This window comes from Montipora foliosa, chromosome 6 (genome assembly GCF_036669935.1).
Source record: "Montipora foliosa isolate CH-2021 chromosome 6, ASM3666993v2, whole genome shotgun sequence".
Taxonomy (NCBI): domain Eukaryota; kingdom Metazoa; phylum Cnidaria; class Anthozoa; order Scleractinia; family Acroporidae; genus Montipora; species Montipora foliosa.
In genome coordinates, this window is record NC_090874.1 from 41,961,693 (window position 1) to 41,981,692 (window position 20,000).

Below are 20,000 nucleotides of genomic sequence, written 5' to 3' on the forward strand. Positions count from 1 at the left end.
ACGACCGCATTCAACCTTGTGGTTGGGTTGTGGAATGTGGACTTTAGACATTGAAGTGAATATTTAGCAAGATATTGTAACATTGAAAAACAAACGATGATTCAGATATATCGTGAACTTAAAGAGAAATCGGCTAAAAATCCTTTGAACAGAGTGCAGGCTACCCATAGCCTCTTGTTGAAAAAAACAGTCAGGTTGAATCAACAACAGTGGAAGCATCCTGTCCAAATCCTTCTCAGCAACCATAATTATTTAATCAGATGTTGAATGACTTCATCGGACGTACATGTATGATTTGAAACAGATTAAATTTATAAGTCAGAATTCATTGTTCTGTATCTAAAATTACTACTTGTACAGAATACTCATTCTGTATCCAGTAAGGTTCACCCTGGTAAGTTCTCACACAGATCTCTTGCTTACATTTTATTTATCAATGCTTACCAATCGAAGCAAACTTGCTGCTGCAAGAAGAGGTACAACCTTTGCTGGAGTCACTGTGACCACATCACAGTACAGGGAACCAAATGCTGTATTGAGAGCTACCAAAAGATCAAAAGGGATAAAGGGTACTCTACAGCTGCATTAGAAACTTTCAGTCACTGATAATAATACCAGGGGTAATTATAAACAACAACAGCAACAACAACAACAATAATAAAAATAATGATAATAATAATAAAAATAACCAAGTTTGAGTGTTATTGTGTTCTGGAGGAACACACATGAACTATGAACAGTTGAACATCTTACGTAGTCTGTAAGTTGTACCATGGATGTTTTTTCACTTCAATACCTTACTTTACAGACTTAAAATGGAATATACTTGATTCTACCATTAGGAAAAAAAATGGGTAGGCTTGTACCTCCAGTTGAACACTATATTTCATTGGCTGTATAGTGTTGTACTTCCTATTGATTTCTGTGCTAAATCAATTGTTATCTTTGTTGATTGTTCTACTGTTCTCTTGGCCAACCCTGAAGCCCACTCAATGAGGTTACGACACGACCCAGAAAAGTGGGTTGAACCCAGACACCAATCGCAATTAATTTTTGTAAGATGATGTGACTTTTTGATCTGTGATTAATGGTGGCAAAAAAACTATTGTTCAATACATTCAATTAACTTGAACAGTGTTTTGTTTTGGTTTACAGATGTACATGTAAGTTGAAAGATGCAATAGGATTCAAAGCATTTCTGTTCACCCATCACACAATCAGTTAATAATGCGATGTCTTTTTATGACTGTGAATTGTCACTCTGAAACACATGATCAAAGTTATAATAGATGTCTCTTACCTTCAACATCAATATTTTCATCAGGAATCTCAAGAGTGATAAGATCTTCATTTGATTCTTTCCAAGATCCATTAAACATGCTTTGAAAATATGCTGACTAAAACAAAAAGAGAAAATGTTGCATTCCGATCATCCAATCTGCTTGAAAACATAACTCATGGTTTACTGTTCATTTTAATGTCACCAAAAAATTTATTAAACAAAACAAAATTTTGCAAACAAAAATGTCAATAATTATAACAGATCCTCTGAAGGTACTGCAGAAGTTCCTTCTAGGATGTACAGTAAATCTGTCATCTTTTTAGTATGACAAGAACAGTAAGTACCTGGCACATATATACTCTGTGAAGCCTCCAATCTCTCCCTGCAATTGTTTACACAACATCATTGTGGTCAAACAACCAGATCTGGAACAATCAATGACAACCAAAAACGATAGTTTTGTAACCAAATTTAACTACCGACCAATAATGCAAGTTTGCCAATGATGTGGAAGCTACTCTCGAGGATATTGGCGGAGCAGCTGTATCAACATTCGCAGGGTAATAGGTTGTTTCCACAATGAGCAAAAGGGGTGTGGGAAGAGGTCACGCAGTATGAAGGATCACTTGTTGATAGATAAGATGGTAATAAGGGAGGCTTAAGGGAAGAAGGCTATGAAGACCTTGGATTCACACAGACTGAGAGAAGAACTCATAGATTTCCAGCAGTTATGATCACTGACACCAATTTGCTGATGATATTGCATTGATTTCAGATAACTTGGATCAATTTTAACTAGTCTAAGAGTGAGTTGAAACTGCTGCCACAGAAGCTGGTCTTCACATAAACAGTAGCAAGACGGAGTTCACGGCGTATAACCTCTGACAACAGGGTGACGTCACTACCTTAGACAATTCAAAGTTTTGAGACAAGTGGACGATCTCAAGTACCTAGGCTCCTGGATAGATCAAACAAAGAAAGACCTTGAATGAGCAAACTAAAAGTGGTATGGAAATCAAATCTCAGCAGAGATCTGAGGAATGTTTCTTTGCGGCTGGTTTTCACTAGTGATGGAGTCGGAATCATAGTCAGAGTTGTAAGTTAGAAGCTTATGACCTAGTGACAGGGCAAGAAACTTTCTTTTCAATTCACTTGTCCCTTGGGACAAGTACAATGTGTATTTTGCTTGTCCGAACCACAAAACTACTTGTCCAAAAATAGACAACCACAACAATACTAAAGGGTACTATATAAACTTCATATTTCATTTTAGCTCGTAGAATTCAACCCAATCGAACTCTTTCTGCTACGCTGGTTGAAACTTTCTTATGGCTTTGTTTCATACTTTTTCTTGTTATCTTTGCTTTTTTTCTTTTTGGAATGAACATCATTGCTGGTACCATCATCTGCATCATGTGTTTCCGGTGCTGACCTCTTTAAAAAGCTAGTAAGTGTCGACTGAGACAAAGACATGACGCTTGAAGAAAAGCGCTCAAACTCGCTGAAACGTGACTGACAAGCACGTGCGATATCGTGAGCCTGCTATTATGTTGTACAGCAGGACTCACATAGAATTTAATGGCGGCACCTCGCACGACGAAATCAAACACACAACGTAAACAAAATGACATTTTATTTTACTTTCTGTAAGAGCTACCGTTACTTATTTTTTAGAGCACTTAGGTTATTAATTACCAATTAAAACAGGTAAGTATAGTTTCTTGACTTTTTTTAAGTTGGACCTCTACAACTCAGTCGTCCATTCAGACAACTGGGATCACGTTTTTCCTTGTCCAAACGGAAAAGTCCGAACCCAGACGTTCGGACGGCCCAAGTTTCCTGCCCTGCTAGTGATAATCAAAGATCGGAGTTTCGTAAGCATAGTCATAAGCTTGACAGAATCGGAGTAGGAAGAATCAGAATGTTCCCATTTTCTTCTGACTCCACTTATGACTGTGTCACTTATGATCCAGTGAAAACTACATTGTTGGAGTCGAAAGTACAAGTGGAAGAACCAACCAATCACAATGCTTGGAACCAAAACTGACAATGCAGTTTTCACTGGATTGTAAGTGACAGATTCATAAACAGAGTCGGTATTCTGCCTCCGACTCTAACAGTTTGATTTTTACTACATCGTATCGCTCTGTGCTTCTAATTACAACTCTGACTCCGACTCTATTGCTAGTGAAAACCAGCCTTCAGAGCTTCAGTTTAATCCGTTCTATTGCACAGGTCGGAGAGTTAGACATTGACCACTGCTTTAGAAAAAACTTGATGGTTGCTACACAAGGCTGCTAGGTGCTGCTCTAAACGTAAGCTGGAGAGATCATATATCTAATGAGGAGCTCCACGGGCCGGGGATCTGCCTCCAATTTCAACAAGTCTCCAGATACATGTGTCGGCTGCAGTTTAGTGGCCACTGTTGAAGAACTTCTTCTTTGCAAACCAAAACATGGCAGACACTCAAAGAGGCACCCAGCAACAACACTCATTGACCAACCAAAGAGTGACACTGGCCTTTCGAGGCAGGATCTTGCGTCCCAGACTGGAATGAATAGACTCATTAATCAGTGCAGGTACGCCGAAACAGATAGATAGATGGGGGAAGAAAAGGTGTTTGGCAATGAGGTGGATAGATTATCGGAAGGCCTATTATATGGTGCCACATTCAAGGATTGTTGAAATGTTGGAAACAGTGAAGGTGCATGACAATGTGAAGGGTTTGTTGTGTGGCAGTATGAGCGACTGGAAAACTGTGTTGACATAAAATGGGGAAGTGCTGGGTGAAGTGGGCCAGGATAAAACATGGGATACATGTATTCCACGGGGACTCCTTGTCTCCACTGTTATTTTGTTCTTGCAATGATTCCTCTCACCATGTTGCTGAAAAGGGAGAACATTGGGTACAAACTAGGGAAGGATCAGAGGTTGATCAACCATTTGTTATTTATGGATGAGGTGAAGCTGTATGCAAGGCCTCAAGTCAAGAGGAGCCGGAGAGTTTGATCAATGTTGCGTGTGTTTCTCATGGAACATAGGGATGGCATTTGGGTTGGATAAGTGTGCTGTGTTGGTGCAGAAGAGGGGAGTGACCTTTCGTTGTGAAGGCTGGAATTGTGCTGGATGCTCAGGTGATGGGTGAGGATGACAAGAATACTATTAGGTAGAAGTACTTGGGTGTTGGAAGGGGCCGAAATTATGCAGAAGGAGAGGAAGGAGAAGGTCAAGCAGGAATATTTGAGGAGAGGCCAACTGATGGTGAGGTAAAGGTGGTATGGTGGGAATTTGATTAGGGTGATATTTAAATGCATGGGCTATAGGTGTTGTGAGGTACATGTACAGTGCAGGAATTTTGGATTGTTCAAAGTGATTGGGAACTGAGTGTGATGGATGTGAAGATGAGGAAGAGGTTGATGATGTTTAGGGCATTCCACAAAAAGGGGAGTGTAGTGAGTTTGTAGATGAAGAGGAAGGACGGTGGGAGGGGATTGATCAGTATAAATGTTTGATTGTTACATGTGATCCACTGTTAAAAGCCGCGCAATCTTTCAGTTGGTACATACTATTTCTAGTACCTTCGCAGACATTCCAACCCTCCCGATTTGAGGTGTTGCCTCCCGCTCTCCCGATTTTTATCAGATCTCCCAATTAAATATTTTGGAACAAAATTCTGCAAGCAAGAGAAAAAAAGTGCTTATCTTACGTATTTTTGTGTGATCTGAGAGTGTCCATTGGTAAGATTAAAGCCTTTTCTTTTTTTTGTTTTTTTTTTTTTGTTTTTTTGCCTTTGTCTTTTTTTTTTTTGTTGTTTTTTTCCTACCTTTGCATTAAACCTACTCAAGGTGGCTGAACACAGTTTTCGTGCATGCTCTTGCTAATGCAATGCAGCGCGTGTGCAAGGATTGCAAAAAAAAAGGATTAACATGGCTTCAATACAGCATTCATTGTATTTGCTCAATGCTTCCGCTATCTGTACTATTTTTCTCCATAATTGAACAAAGTGTTTTGATGGTGTTAGTCTTTTATCAGAAATGTATGTTAGAAAAGGTAACGATGCAAAGAACTGAGCAATTCGCAGATTTTGCTTTGTTATCGAAGGACCCAGTTATTAAATACAGCGCGTGCTTAGTAAGTTTAAAAATTGCGATTGAATGCAGAATAGCTTTCAAGGAAATATGCCTATTTCTCGCGAACCACTCGTTAGAATTTAAGAAAAATTTGGCACGAGAATACTTTAGGAAATAAGTAACTGGAGTATCAGAAAAAAATTGAACTTTAACAGAGGAAATTTTAGATATTCCAGTGAACCTTCAACAAGGGATAATTAAAGATCTCTCTGCCAAATTACTATTAAAATAGTGTTAACTTGTGAGCATCGTTACAAGCTTTTTGCATGTAAATTATAAAGAAAATGTAACGACCAGGTCTTCTGCAAATGAACAAAACCGATTTTAAAGGCCTGTTTATATTTATTCATGATGCCATGGAAACGGCATATACGTCAGCTTAACTATCAAAAAACCGAAGTTCGTGTTGTTGACTTGCTTGCTACCACTTTTGGCGACCAAAGGATCAAGGGTTTTAGAGAAAAAGGTAAATGAAAAATAGGTATCAATTTAAACTGTGTTCAGCCACCTTAAACTAAAGAACAAAGACTACTATTGGTTTTAAGTTTGACGTAGATTCCCATACAATTTAATAACTCAAAAATCGTCTAAGCTAATTCTCGCAACTGCAGAGAGATAATTTATGCGTGAAATTGATCGATTTTGTGTAACACATTTAGTAGTTCTTAATTTACATCAGAAATTTGCACTTTGGCCAGTACTCTCGCACTACACGAATCGCATCGCACACAACAGGAATCGCGCAGTGCGCAATGCAATTTGCATCGCACAGGAAACACAATAAGAGGTGATAACTTACTTTAGAGCAATACTGTAGATTCCAATTTAACAAGTTCAACATTTATAACAGATGCAATTAACCTGTATGTGGTGTTAAGACAAGTTATTGGTCTGAAGTCTTATTATTGTTATTAATACAATAAACAACCAAAGAGAATAAAATTAATGTAATTACCACTGGAGTAAGTGAAAATGATAGTCTATTCATCACCCTTAATTACCTTTATAAGAAACCAATTATTAAATTCGTCACATCTGTAACTTTCAGACACTTGGCGAGTTCTCATCTAACCCTAGCGTGAAGAACAGAAATCAAATGCCATGACACTTACCAAGTGCATGTATTGTTACATCACTCCCCTCGCCATCCAGAAAGAGTGTCTGATAAATGTAGTCACAAGTGTTCTTTAACCTCTTCCTTACAAAAACGAACAATCAACATGTAAGACGAAAGCAGGACCCCATACTCCTCCGATGCATTAATAAAGCAGCTAAACATAAGGTTTGGGGAAATTAAAGCTTTCAATGACTCTCGATTTGAAAAATTCTCTAAGCAGAAGCCTTTTAGTCCTTTGAAGAGTCACTCGAGCTTTACAGTACCTCTTGACGACATCAACCACTGCGTCCTCGTCCGTCCTATCCTCATTGTCACAACATTCGCACTCAGAATATTTCCTTTTTCCACCTACCGAAGTGCCCAAATATGTTATTGTGGAGCCCATAGTCTGAAATTTGCCGCAAAGATCAAATATTCACGCATCTCCACAAACGTTTAACGTTTTGGAGAAACCTTCATTGTTTACTATCCCAGGAGTCTTTTCGCACCTAATTATCGCTAAGACATCTGGGAAATAATAGGTCGCAGTTGTACGCCATTTTGTTTTTTCCCATGTGTGTCGTGAAAAGCCCTAACAATTGGTTGACTTTTGACCAACGAAAAGCATTTGAAAGAAAGGTAAGGTGTCTTGTAACAATAATATGTAATTTAAAGTTGTTTTCAGCCTCAAGGGTTTTTTAAAACTCGTTTGAAATGCGTAATTTTCACTCCCAAACAATTATGGCTGCTGCAGAAGCCTAATGGTACTTAATTGGTACACTGGGAATGAAATGAGGGTTTACAAACGAAATGAAAACTACAACCTCTTCATTCAGGGTAGACCCTTATCAGCTCACCAAAGTAAAGAATTAGGTTTCACTTCTCTTAGCTTAATATTTGCGTCTTATCCAAATAAAAAACCGTCAACCCCTTGGCTCAGTACTCGACTCCCACAGAGATGTCTTTAAGGCTTTGTCTCGAATTCCTTGCCCACGAACGCTTTCTGAAACGACGGACTTTTTCTGTAGACCAATCACAGCACACTTCCAAATCCTGGAAGTGTACTTTGAACCTTGAGAAACTTTTGAGAGGCCAATCAACAGTCTGGACAAGACTACCTTCTCCATAGTTTTTGTCATTTTATGTGTTAAAATTAAAAGTACATTGTAGAAGTGGTAGGATATCGTTTGAATTTCAATAATTTTGCTGCAGATCATTGCTGCACTGTTGAATGTTTAATCGAGGAGATAATGTTTACAATATTGGTGTCCTTGTCAGTGGTACCTTGGCGTAACTGTTTCGTTCTGACTGCTGCTTTCTTCTTCTCCTTTCTCCTTTCTTTCTAAGTTCATGTATGAGCCGCACCTTTTTTCTCAAAATTCAAGTAAAAAATCGGGGGCACGGCTTATCTACGGAAACATCTGAGGTTGGAGTTTTCTAAGGCCTAATTAATATTCTTAAAAACTTTTCAAGATTACACTGAAAAAACATGAGCGATGGCTCCTGAAGGAGCAAGTGATTCATTTTCACTTTACTTGAACAACTGAACACCAATCTACAGGCAATCTCATTCCTCCACAAAGTTATTTGCTACCTGTGGGAAAATACCCAGATATTCAGGAGTACTCACAAGAAATGGCCGGCTGTTTCATTGATGCCCAGACTCCTCTCCACATTTCAAAGCTTGGCTATGAAGCACGTGTGTGTATCGTTTCAATCGCCTTCTAATATTTTTGTAGAAAATAATTGCATCGAGAGAGCATCTTAAGTTTTTTTGTCATAAACTCACAAGATAAAGGTATGACATGTGAAATTTTGCTATCTGAAGACTTAATTGATGTGAAAGCTAATAACAATCACTGTGTCAGTGTTTTGAAACTGTACTTGCTTGTCCTTGTTTTTCAAAATTCAAGCTTCCAAATTGGGGGTGCGACTTATGTATGGGTGCAGCTTATACATGGACTTTTGCAGTATTCCTTTATCTCCTCCTTTGTTTTAACTTTTCTCAAAACCAATCAATTGCTTGTAACATTTGTATGTAGATGCATACAAACAAGCACATTCAATTAAGTATGCTTCATCTGCTGAACGTTTCTCAAACACTAGCACTCAGGAATTACTGAAAAACTACAAAAAGAAAAACAACAACGACAACAAAAAAAATTCGTTTCTGACAACTTTTTTGGAGTTTCTTCCACACCTGAAGCAAGGAGTTGGAACTGTTGATATATTGTTACAAAGCAACATAATTTATCACCCTGATTGGGTTTTCATTAAATGATGCTGTAACTTACAAAATGTCCATGTGATCTCCAGCTGATCCAAATGAACAAAGGAAAAGGAATGTGTTTCTCATTTCAGCAGACCTTTGTGGGGGAGAAACGTGTGACAAAGCCCTAAGGAAGCTAGCTCAGTACTTGGTTGAGCATCAGAATAGCGAGGGGGATGTTGCGAGTTTGACTCCAGCCGGGCCAACACTTAGGGTCTTAAAATAATAATTTTTTGAGGAGAAAGTGCACCTTTTGACAGAGCGTCTCCAAAACTGGCGCAAAGAGGGCGAGCAAGAGAGGCTCTGCAGAAATTGTGTCAAGTCTTTTAAGTTGCCGCAGCTCAAGTTTCTGGGCTAGTCACTCTGGTCAAACTGGTTTAGGCAGCCCACACATCACAAGGGGAAGGTCAAAATCTAGCCTTCAGTACCAAAATCAAGGAGGAGTGTGATCGGGACTTGGCCTGGGTTTGAAACTGTCTCCAAGAAATGGCTTGCACATAGACCTCTTTCATAATGGCGGCCAAATAAAATGTTCTTTTGTTTTAATGCTAATGAGTCTTTCTTGCCTCGCTACGACGAGAAATTTTCAAAAGAATATGTGTTTCAAAATGAGGGTAGTAGGTCTACAATGTAATTGCTGTAAATACAAAAGAATGTAAAAGTGGGCGCCATTTATGAAAGTGGTCTATACTCAGTAAAGACTAGACACGATTTCTGCAGAGTCCTTTCTTTTGTATTCAGTAAAGAAAGAATCTGCTGGCAGGGTGGAGAAAGTGCTGGCTTTTTAATTTCTATAATATCCACAAATGGTTAGACTTTCAAGTCTTCTTGGATAAGAACTATAAACTGTGGGCCCCTTGTTACAATCGTCGTCCAGAAACTGCGGCACGTTAAAAAGATCCCACACTCTATTCCATAACAACAGGGCAAGCAGTTCCTCCAGTGTTGTGGTCTAGCCTGAATGTTTCCCAAGTAAATGCCATAAGGTACTAGAATGCCTAGACATAATTATAAATAAAGATCTTTATTGGTTGATTGAAGAAAGTGAAAAATGCAAATTTACTTTAGGAAGTGTCTAAATGACCAGCAAGTGGCCATGGTTTTCAAATCACTAATTGCCTGGCATGTTTAAAAAGTACCTCTTTGAAATAGTGATGATAAACAGTATTTAACCTTGTTTTAAAACTGTTCCCTGTAGCATTCAATAATTATTGTGACAAGTACCTACATGTATATCAGATAAACTTGTTTAAAATTGGAAGCCAATAGCTCAAGTCGTTGATGGAGTGGTTATTGAAGTGAGTGATGATGACGAGATGTGCACAGAGTGCCTTGAGCAGTCACAGAAATGGATTCAACAGGTTGACGTCTGTAATAGGCCATTTCCGAGTTCATGTCTGCCTCCACTTCAAAGCGAGTCTAAGTGCGAAGTTTTTCTTAAGTAAATAAGTTTTCATTCATATTTAAAGTAGAATGAATTACCATCACAAAAACTTTGCACTTAGACTCCCTTTAAAGAGGAGACAGACATCAACTCGGAAATGGCCTATTGACAACTTCTTCAAGGTCCAAACAAAGATAGCATTGTAATAATAGGATAATTTATATCATGAACATTGGCACAAAATAGAGAAGTAATCGAACTGCCAGATGCTGAGTATTTTCAAAATCTTGTCCGGCTGCTTGACATCTCGACACAGTCATGTACCGGTGCTTGTGTAAATACTGGTTACTGCGCCTTTCAATAACATCCGAACTCTTAAATTCAAATGGTCAACCGATAAATGCGTTTTTCGCTACCGTCAATCAAATGTTCGGCGGCTCCGAAGCTTCCGACTACTGTTGAGCGCGCAGTAATCAAATCACATCGTTGAGCCCAGTTCAGTCAACATAGTCGGAAGCTGGGAGGAGCCACCGAACATTTGATTGACGGTAGCAAAAATTGAGCTTTGAATTGTAGAGTCCGCATGTTATTGAAAAGCGCAGTAAGCCTTTGCTTTTGTTTTTGCAAGGTGGTTGTTTACCATCACAGGTGTTGGTGAAGTTTTGCAGTTTTTTCAGCAGTGTATTGTGTTAGATCTTATTTTCTTTTCCTTTTTTTTTTTATTCAGAATTTAATAAAGTAAAGCCAAACGTCCCAGAAATCCTTTTTGTGCAGCTTTCCTAAGGCACCTCTAGCAGGCCAAGGAAACCAAAATATTTGTATCCCTTGCTTAAAATTTATTTCTACTATGGCAGAAGCAGGAGTCCCTCATAGTGATGCGACTGAAAACAACACCAACTTGATAATCAACTACTTGCCACAGAGTTTGAGTGATGCAGACTTCAGGGCTCTCTTTCAGTCGATTGGCCCAACCAAATCATGCAAAATTTGTCGACACAAGTCAACTGGATACAGCTATGGTTTTGGGTTCGTGGATTATTTTACGCCTGAGCATGCTCAGTTGGCTATTGATACCCTCAATGGTCACCAACTTGAAAACAAGTTCATTAAGGTGGCTTTGTCAAGGAAAGGAGGGGAAAGGAGTAAGGGAGCAAACTTGTACATACGTAATATACCAAGATCATGGACATCTGAGGAACTCAGGGAACTCTTTAAACCTTATGGTAACATTATTAATAGCAAGGTACTCACAGAGCCAATGTCAGGGTGCTCGAAGGGTGTTGGGTTTATTCTTTATGACCTGAAATCTGAAGCTGAAACCGCCATAAATGCCATAAATAATACCATTCCTGCTGGGTGCTCAGAGGTAATGTATGTTCGTTTTGCCGATGAGGGCATTAGTAAACTGAAGTCCCCTGGAGCCGCCAGCCCAGCTGGTGTTCCTGAGCGGCCAAGTTTTAATCTTGGTGAGCAACAGTATCACCAAGGTGCAATTGGTCCTATGGGACAAGCACTCATGAATCGTCGTGCCAATCGATTTAACCCAATGTTTGGGGGCCCCCAAATTCCTCCACCATCAGGCTTCAACCAGATGTCTTCTGAAACTAGTGGAGGCTATACCCTGTTCGTTTACAACATTGGAGCAAGTGCAACGCAAGCTTCAGTTTATAAACTCTTTGCACCATATGGTGAAGTAACAAAGGTAAATGTCATGTGGGATTATGAAAAGGGGCAGTCCAAAGGATTTTGCTTTGTTACTATGGCTGCATTGCAGCAAGCACAGGATGCTATTCGAGCATTAAATGGGTACACATATGATACATATCCCCTGCAAGTTAAGCTTAAGACTCCCAAGATGACATATAGCTAGGTGAAAACCATTGAACACAAGTTAAGTACAGGATCTGGGCAACTGACATTTGACACAAAGATTAATTAATTTAGCTGCTGTAGTTGGGGGGATTTTCATTAAGGCAATGGCATACAATGAAATCCTCAGCACATTTTCGCAAATACTTTATTGAGCAAAATGTCGGTATCACCACAGTCATTGGCTGTACTGCCAACTACTGCCAGTGTTATTAGAGACAATACATGTGTACATACAGGGTTCTTGTGGAGTTTTGCCAGCTACAGTGCACAAACATTAATGTTAATAACTTTTATTTGCATTGAAGAACAGAAAGCACCAACATACAGTCCCACTTAAGAGATCATGCATTTGATTTTTGAAGGATGCGTTGTTGTGCAAAAGTTTTTTTTCCATTTTACAACTGATTATCAGTTACATAAGCAACTCAAGTCCATGTAATAAAGCAGTGCAACACTCCTGATGCCACTGATAACAGCTGCAAGTAACAGTAATCTAATAAGATTAGAATCTATTATTGGATACTGAAGTTAAAGTTTGTATTGCAAAGCAGTCATGCTACTCTGGTTTGAAGAAATTTGATAAACCTCTACAGACTGAGCATTAGGGCCATACTGGGGATTATTGGCCCAGTCTGTACAAAAATGCCCTAGGGCCAATATTCCCCATGGCCCGGTTGTTCGAAAGCTGATTAACGCTAATCCCTTATTAAAAATACCAAGGAGTTAATTACTCCACTCCCAAAATAATGCTCTTCAACGCTGATATTCGGCAAAACTTTACATTAGAAGAGGTCAATCTTGAAAAAGAAAAATAAGCAAAAGAAACTTTCACCAAAAAGTTGAAAAATTAAACCAAAGTTTATGCTAATCATGGATTAAGTTAATCGGCTTTCGAACAACCGGGCCCAGTAGGGTACCGAGCAAGTGATGTTAGTACAATGTAAGTTGTTTATTATATGAGCGATTGGACACTTCTCTGCTTGGTGAATGTTTGTCATCTTTGATCATCTAATTTAAATAATTCTGCTTGCTACAATAATGATTGTACTGTTGTGTGAACAAACTAAATTCCACGTTTTAAAAACTTTTTCTCTTTTGCTTAACTTGAATTTCCTGGGAGAGAGTAAAAATACAGAAACAGACCGTCTTCCATGGTAATGGTCTGTACAGTAAAATCCCGACCAAAAACCAGGCAATCAGAGTGCTCCATTTGGCTTGAGAATTGCTTGCCATACAATAATGTATCTCAATTTTTTTTCAAAAGTTGCAATCCAAAGACCACTTTGAATATTATTGTAACTTTTCAGGCTACATTTAATTATTTTCTTCAAATCAGAGGAGCATCAAGCATTGTCTATACAGGATACAGTTCTGCCAAGCAAACTTTCTCATGCATATTATCAAAACCTGTTAGAGCTGAATTCTCACCTAAGAACCCCTTAAGATATTTCCAGTATAAGCGCTTTTCCATTTCACCAGAATTGAGAATTAAAGTCACATTTTTTTTTTAATAACTTAATGTACAATTGTATGTTCAAAAACAGACTGTCAGTTTGTAACAGATGTCTTGAATGCTAACAGCAAAATTAATGAACTATAACAACATTTAGGGACGCTCATTACATTATTACCATTCGACCCAATTACTTAACATGTTGTCCTCATTTTGTAGATGGGTCAAGTCTATTTTTGACTTAGAAGTACTCTTCATGATTGTATGTTAAAATGGAGTTTTACAAAAGAGTTGCTGCAGTGGCGTTAGGAGTCACCTTTCAAAACCAAATTTTTGAGGCTGAACTCTTTGATAATTTGTGTCTGTGAGTGTAGACAAATACTTGTGGATGTTACCTGTAAAGTGTCTATCAGGAAGGTGTTAAATAAATTTCACTATAAATAAAAGATGTTTTGTTTCTTTTCTTTTTTTTTCTAGCCTTGTCAGATCAGTGCTAAATCAGTCTTAGACAAAAGATGTCTCCCCGAGCCTCTGAGGACAAAACTCGTACAAATCCTCATTTTATTCCCCAAGTCCCAGAGCCTCTAAATCACGTTTGTTTTAAACTGAATTGTAAATATTGAAAGTGGTCTATTATTCACTGAACTGACATGTTAAGCTGTCCCCCCCCCAAAAAACCAATAGTTTCTGGTGTTCAAGGAAAAAATGCAATTTCAAAAGTGTCTCCTGAGCAAAAAATGCTAAGACCACATTTTTAAGTTGCACATTTAAAAAAAAAAAAAAGTTAATTTTATTGTACTCAGTTAGACTTTCAAGTATTACGAAAGCTGAATCAGACTCTGTCAAGTGTTGGAGACTGGAATATTTTTCCTGATGATTGGAAAAAGGCAAAAGTACATCCTATTTTTAAGTCCAATGAAAGAAATATTCCAAGCAACTATACACCGATTTCTATTCTACCTTCCATGTAAAAAATTATGGAAAGGCTCATGCATAGCATACTCAACTGTTAGAGTATTTCCAAGCAGGAAATCTTTTGACGAACTCGGAATCTGGATTTAGACCAAATCATTCAACCTGTACAGCTTTGATAAGTGCAGTAAACCTTTGGCTTACCAACGTGGATGCTGGTAAACTAAATGGAAGTGTCTTCATAGACTTAAAGAAAGCCTTTGACACTGTAGACCATAAAATCTTACTATGTAAAGTTTCTTGTTACGGGGTCAATGGCAATGCTCTTCATTTGCTTAAATCATATTTGATTGATGGAACACAAAGATCTTAGTACGTAAATGGAGTCTTATCCACAGAACAATGTGTATATCATGTGGCATTCCCTTTGGTTCTACATGTATATTTGGGCCAAACAATTTCCCTAAATGTCTACAACATACAACACCTGAAATGTTTGCTGATGATACGTATATACATGTAACTATGGCTCATGATATATCCACAATTTGCAATACTTCCAAAACTAGTTATATGACTATTGGTTCTCAGCAAAACATAACAAAAGCTAAATTGTGAATTTAAAGATGGATGATAGGCCAATTGAACATAAACCTTCTGCTAAGTTATTGGGGATCATATTGATGAAATGCTAACCTGAAATGATCAGATCAAACATATTTCATCTGAAGTCTCGAATGGCTTGAGAATGCTGTATTTAGTGAGAAAACTAAATGACAAACAAGAGACTCTTAAGACAATTATTTTACTATTCACTTGTACAACCTTAACTTCGATTATTGTGATGTTGTAGGGAGAGACTGCTCCAAAACACGTGCTGACAAATTACAAAAGTTACAAAATAGAGCTGCACGGATTCTTACTAGGGCTGATTACTCTATTCGATCATCAACGGTACTAAATTCTCTAGAGTGGTCTAACTTAGGAGAAAGAGAGAAAAGGCACTTGTTAATTACGATGATCATGCTTAAAGTATTCAATAATAATAATTGTTCGACGTATATTCAGGAGCATTTTCATAGAACCTCTGAAGTTCACAGTTATAACTTGAGGGGTTCAAACTATTACCACCAGTTACCGCGACTTAAAATGAATTTCTTAAACGTTCTTTCCCTTTTCGAGGTGCAATGGCTTGGAACCAGCTGTCAAATTAAATATGTGAGATAAAGGATCTTGCGAGCTTTAAACATGCGATATCCTAGCACACATTTTACATTGCTAGGGCACATTTTTATGTGGCTTGTTTCATATCATTATACCGGTATACTAGTAAATTCCGATTGTTACTAATTATTACTATTGTTTTTAAATTTCCTCGACATAGAAACTAGATTAGTTACGTTTGATGAGAATCTATAGGAATTTATATATGATTGTTAAATAATTTTTAGTGCAAAGTTATCCCTAGTTTATTAGTCGTTTTAACATTTATACCTAACCTTGTAAATTTATTCTTACACATGTACAGCGTGTCTGAAAACCAGCTTGCTAAATAAGCCATTTACCGCATTTTAAATAAAGTTGATTGATTGATTGGAATAGTAATACTGCTTTCGTCTAATTAGAATTGACATTTTTGTTAAGCGTATTGTAGGTAGTAAAGAGTTGGTCTACAAAAAATTTTCTGTCCCTTGCAAAACATTCTTAAATGCTGTACTGCCATATCAGTGAGGGAGGAGGGGGGTTTGGCTGAAGCCACTGGTATGAAACTTGTTTGCTATCTTGAAGTGTTGACTTTCATTTCTTGCTACACTTCCAAAAACCATAAGTGTACCTTGTTCCCTCCACCTGATGCGCATACTGGTAAGGAAGGATGCCATGTTAGTCCACCTCCAGTTGGCATTTGACATGAAACTGGTATCTGTCAAGATGAACAGAGGCAGCCACCTTTTGTCACTTGGATTTATTATAATTGTAACTAATTTTTTGACCATATAATATAAGGGAATTTTTGCGGATGTCATTGTTTACACTTTGTTCCATTAACATACGAATTTGCTCACAGAAGGTATGCTATTTACAAAATGACTTTAAAAGGTAAGCAAACTTGTTAAACTTAGTTAAATTTCCAATGTTAAGCCTTTTTAATAGCTTTGATAACAAGTCAGCCATCAAAAACCGATACCCATACATTCTTAGCAAAATTCGAATTTTCAAAGCATCACTACTCAGAGATTTTATGTATCTAGAATATCACATTCAAATTTTCAGAGCTTAGCTCATTATGCAATGCATTTACAGTACATGTACAATATTGAGTAATTTTTTCTTATCTGACTGATTAGAAAATGGTAGTCTTATGATAATGAGATAAAAATATAAACTCCTATAAAAACCCACATCTGTAGCATGTCAAATTCTTTCATTTACAATGAAGTAGTTACTGGACGGGTATGAAGTTCAGGCATCTCGTCCCCTCTGATCTCTGGCCAGCATTTTAGAGCAAATGTTTTTATTAAACAGTAAAATACAAAAGATAATCAGAAAATAGCCCATGGCTTGAGGGTAACCTTCTCATCGATGTTTCCAACAACTTCTTTTGTTGACTCGAAGTAAGGGCATTTCTGAGCAGGTGATAGCAATACGAAGAAGACTTCAAGTGGGTTTGGGTTCACCCCATTAACATTTCACCAAATTATTTTGGTTAATGATCACCATGTACAAAATAATTATTAATGTCAAAGCAGTTGCCAACCATTACTCAAAAAACCCTGTGCCAAAGCTTTACATGTACATCGTTATCAGTAATCTGGCTTTCAAATTGCAAAATAACTAACTTTATGATGCTCCATGTGATAAATGTTGACATGGTTCCCTGGACGTCCAGTTGTGGCAAAAAGATTGTCATGTACATTTGACCACCTATAGTAAAAAGTATCACAAAGCAAACACAAAATAATGTTTGTAAAGGGCTTTTCAAAAAGAGGGATGTTAACTCATCCCTGAAGTGGCCCAAATGATGACTAAAATTGTCTTGCGTTAGAGTATAATCTGTATGTCTGAGACACTCAGGATTGAAACTAGTTATAACACAATCATTTTCTAATGTGCAACTAACAATAAACATGATGCAGATAGTATAATTATTTAGACTTGATATAATGAATTTAAAGTTAACCATGGCAAATGAAATTATTATTGCATCCACTAGTAGTACAACATGAAAAATATTACTGGTACACACTTTTGCTAAATATTATTACATAAAAGAATGCATCACCTAAATTTACAGACTCCATCAGGATGAGCTTGTTCAATGACCTCAGGTAAACTAGGGGAAAAAACACATTGCACAGAATCCTTAGGACAGTTGGATGCATTAATTAAATTGAGGACTGCCAATGCAACTGACAATCTGGATCACAGCAAATGGCTCTCAGAAATGCATGGTTTTGCAAATAATAAAACATGAACAAATACCAAAAGCAAAGGGCCCTAACAGACACTAGCTATAGACTGAGGTACTTTTATTATTCACTACACAGGAAATTAAGTTTGAAAGAAATCTGAATGGAGTCTGCACAATCTGGCTTGGCAAAATTCTACCTTACAAGTGTGATACTAGTAATCCTATTATAGGGGCAATGAACTGCTACTGATATGCAGTTGCACTCTCTGAGGGGTTTCACTAGAAGCCAGTCACCAGCGGTATACTGCCATCTGTTTGTCAGAAATTTGCCTTTCACTGCAGGCTACTCTGTCTTGATTTTAACTCAAACCCTTGTAAAAGAGTGACCGCTGCTTACATTGATTAGGTCAGGCATCTACTTCAAAAGTTATTGAAACCCCTGACTTTAAAGGGTGCTCTCAAATAAATGCCAGGTATCTAATAGACTCTGTAATGTCAACTCATCATTTCAGGATAAACCCTACTCTCAATAAAAATTAATACCTAGTATCTAACCATTTCTAAACTGTTGGATATTAAATAACACCACAAAAGTTAAGGTTGTGACTTTACTTTACTCTTAGTCTTAGACTAGTAATTTTGCATATTGCTACTATACTATCAATGTTTGCATGACATTGTCCAACCTAATTAAACTACACCTGTAGTCATGAGTTGACTTGTAATAATTTACTAGGTTGCCATATGGCAATCCAGTCAGAATCTGAGTGGAATTTTGCCTTTTTCTTTTTTTCCTGTGTTGGAAAATGGAAAAGTTGTGAAATAGATATTTCCTGTCACTCCCCTGCTAAGTATTATTCTTTGGGGGTAAAGTCTTCCCATATCCTTGGTAGGTTTCAGGGGGTAGTAGAAATGTGTAGATTTTATCCAGTGAGCACAGTAGAATATTTAAATAATCAACCTGCAATGGTGTCAAAGTCATTGTAACACGAATGGCGTTTGAACGGATCTTTAAACAAGATCTATATACCCTTATGGAGCTCAAGAATGGAACGTCAATTCGATAAACAAGACAACTGGTGATAAACAAGGCAGACATTAAGTTTGCATCAATTTCTTTTTCACACACTTCTTTTTCATCAGCAAAAAGGATTTGGGAGATTTTTGCTACATTCAGTTTTTCTATTGTACTTTTGGCTGCACAAATAAACAAAATTAATAATCAAAAGTGAATCAATTTCAGCGGCCGCCTGTGATCAAAGTTACCTTGCCTGTTTAAGCTTAAAAAAGTAAGAGACCTCAAAATGGGACAGGATGTTACAAAATAATTAAACGTGTGAATGTGCGAGCCAAAGGGCCACTGCTGGCACAACGTCTGGGTGACCCCTCAAATGGTCTACATGAGCCCCCACTTTGAAAAAATCAACTGGAACACTGCAGTTCAATACCACCCAACTCAGTGTCTTCTGTTTTTGTGTATCATGTACCACAGGCAACCCAGTTTACGCTCATGGAGCGTCTAGTTATTTATATGCCTATGGAGAAGAGATGGCAAGACTTGCCTAATAAGCACTTGACTGTAATAAAGGTCTACCTCTCTCTAGTATTTAACCCCCTTCCCAAAGTACCAAAATAATAAGAATTTAATAAACACCCTAGGGAGAACTTTACAATTGTACAGTAGCCAGAACAACAACTGTGATCTATTAACATGTGTATTAAAGAGCATCATACCTTGACTTTGACATATCCCATATGATCCAGTCATCCCTTGCTACTGCACCAACTAGCAAGTCATTGCTGGAGCACCAGTCAGCAGACATCAGAGGCACTTGCCCTGTGCTGAGGGACAAGATGGGCTGTTGACTTAGCAGATCGTAAAATCTGATGAGGCCATTCTTCTGTGCCACCATGAGCTGCAAATAATGATTTGTGAAATGCTGGTTACAACTTTGAAACCTGATCCCTATAGCTTAACTTTTTTCGCAGTACCCGAATTTTTCAGCTGTCTATAAAAAGTGACAGTTCGCTCAATAAATTGTCCAGCTTTGAACACTACTCTTGCTCAGCTGCATTTCCCACCATCACCAAAAATAATGCTAACCCTTAGCCTTACATTTATCTTTATTGCTAGAAACAGGTAGCAAATGTTGGGTCACTTAAACGGACATCTCACGCTGGATATCAAAATTA

General features: G+C 37.8%; 3 protein-coding genes across 6 annotated transcripts in view; 1 reads left to right on the plus strand and 2 right to left on the minus strand.

Annotated features, from left to right (window-relative positions):
• LOC138007399 (germ cell-less protein-like 1) overlaps positions 1-7,019 on the minus strand; it is a 20,205-nt gene extending 13,186 nt beyond the window's left edge. Inside the window, exons 1-5 of one of the 2 annotated variants that reach the window (XM_068854279.1) lie at positions 6,793-7,019; positions 6,525-6,610; positions 1,627-1,664; positions 1,301-1,397; positions 445-542 (exon numbers count right to left, since the gene is read on the minus strand). In XM_068854279.1, coding sequence (XP_068710380.1) covers positions 445-542; positions 1,301-1,397; positions 1,627-1,664; positions 6,525-6,610; positions 6,793-6,914 — 441 coding nt within the window. In that variant the 5' untranslated portion in view covers positions 6,915-7,019. Of the gene's footprint in view, positions 1-444; positions 543-1,300; positions 1,398-1,626; positions 1,708-6,524; positions 6,611-6,792 lie in introns of those variants that run through there. The other variant, XM_068854280.1, reaches the window with a different exon arrangement.
• A 24-nt stretch (positions 7,020-7,043) lies between these two features.
• LOC138007400 (ELAV-like protein 1-B) lies at positions 7,044-13,932 on the plus strand. 2 transcript variants are annotated; one of them, XM_068854282.1, is made up of 3 exons: positions 7,074-7,147; positions 9,703-9,763; positions 10,889-13,932. In XM_068854282.1, the coding sequence occupies exon 3, from the start codon at positions 11,009-11,011 to the stop codon at positions 12,029-12,031; it is 1,023 nt and encodes a 340-aa protein (XP_068710383.1). In that variant the 5' UTR covers positions 7,074-7,147; positions 9,703-9,763; positions 10,889-11,008; the 3' UTR covers positions 12,032-13,932. The 2 variants fall into 2 exon arrangements, with proteins under 2 accessions (XP_068710382.1, XP_068710383.1); XM_068854281.1 differs by lacking the exon at positions 9,703-9,763 and having other exon boundaries at positions 7,044-7,147.
• Positions 13,351-20,000, minus strand: part of LOC138007401 (nucleoporin Nup37-like) — a 14,827-nt gene continuing 8,177 nt past the window's right edge. For both annotated transcript variants that reach the window (XM_068854284.1, XM_068854283.1), the window contains exons 5-8: positions 19,542-19,723; positions 17,679-17,729; positions 17,236-17,320; positions 13,351-16,319 (exon numbers count right to left, since the gene is read on the minus strand). In XM_068854284.1, coding sequence (XP_068710385.1) covers positions 16,206-16,319; positions 17,236-17,320; positions 17,679-17,729; positions 19,542-19,723 — 432 coding nt within the window. In that variant the 3' untranslated portion in view covers positions 13,351-16,205. The remainder of the gene's footprint in view (positions 16,320-17,235; positions 17,321-17,678; positions 17,730-19,541; positions 19,724-20,000) is intronic.

Excerpts from the sequence above, each read along its gene's own strand:
- LOC138007400 (XM_068854281.1), top strand. The coding sequence starts at position 11,009 with ATGGCAGAAGCAGGAGTCCCTCATAGTGATGCGACTGAAAACAACACC.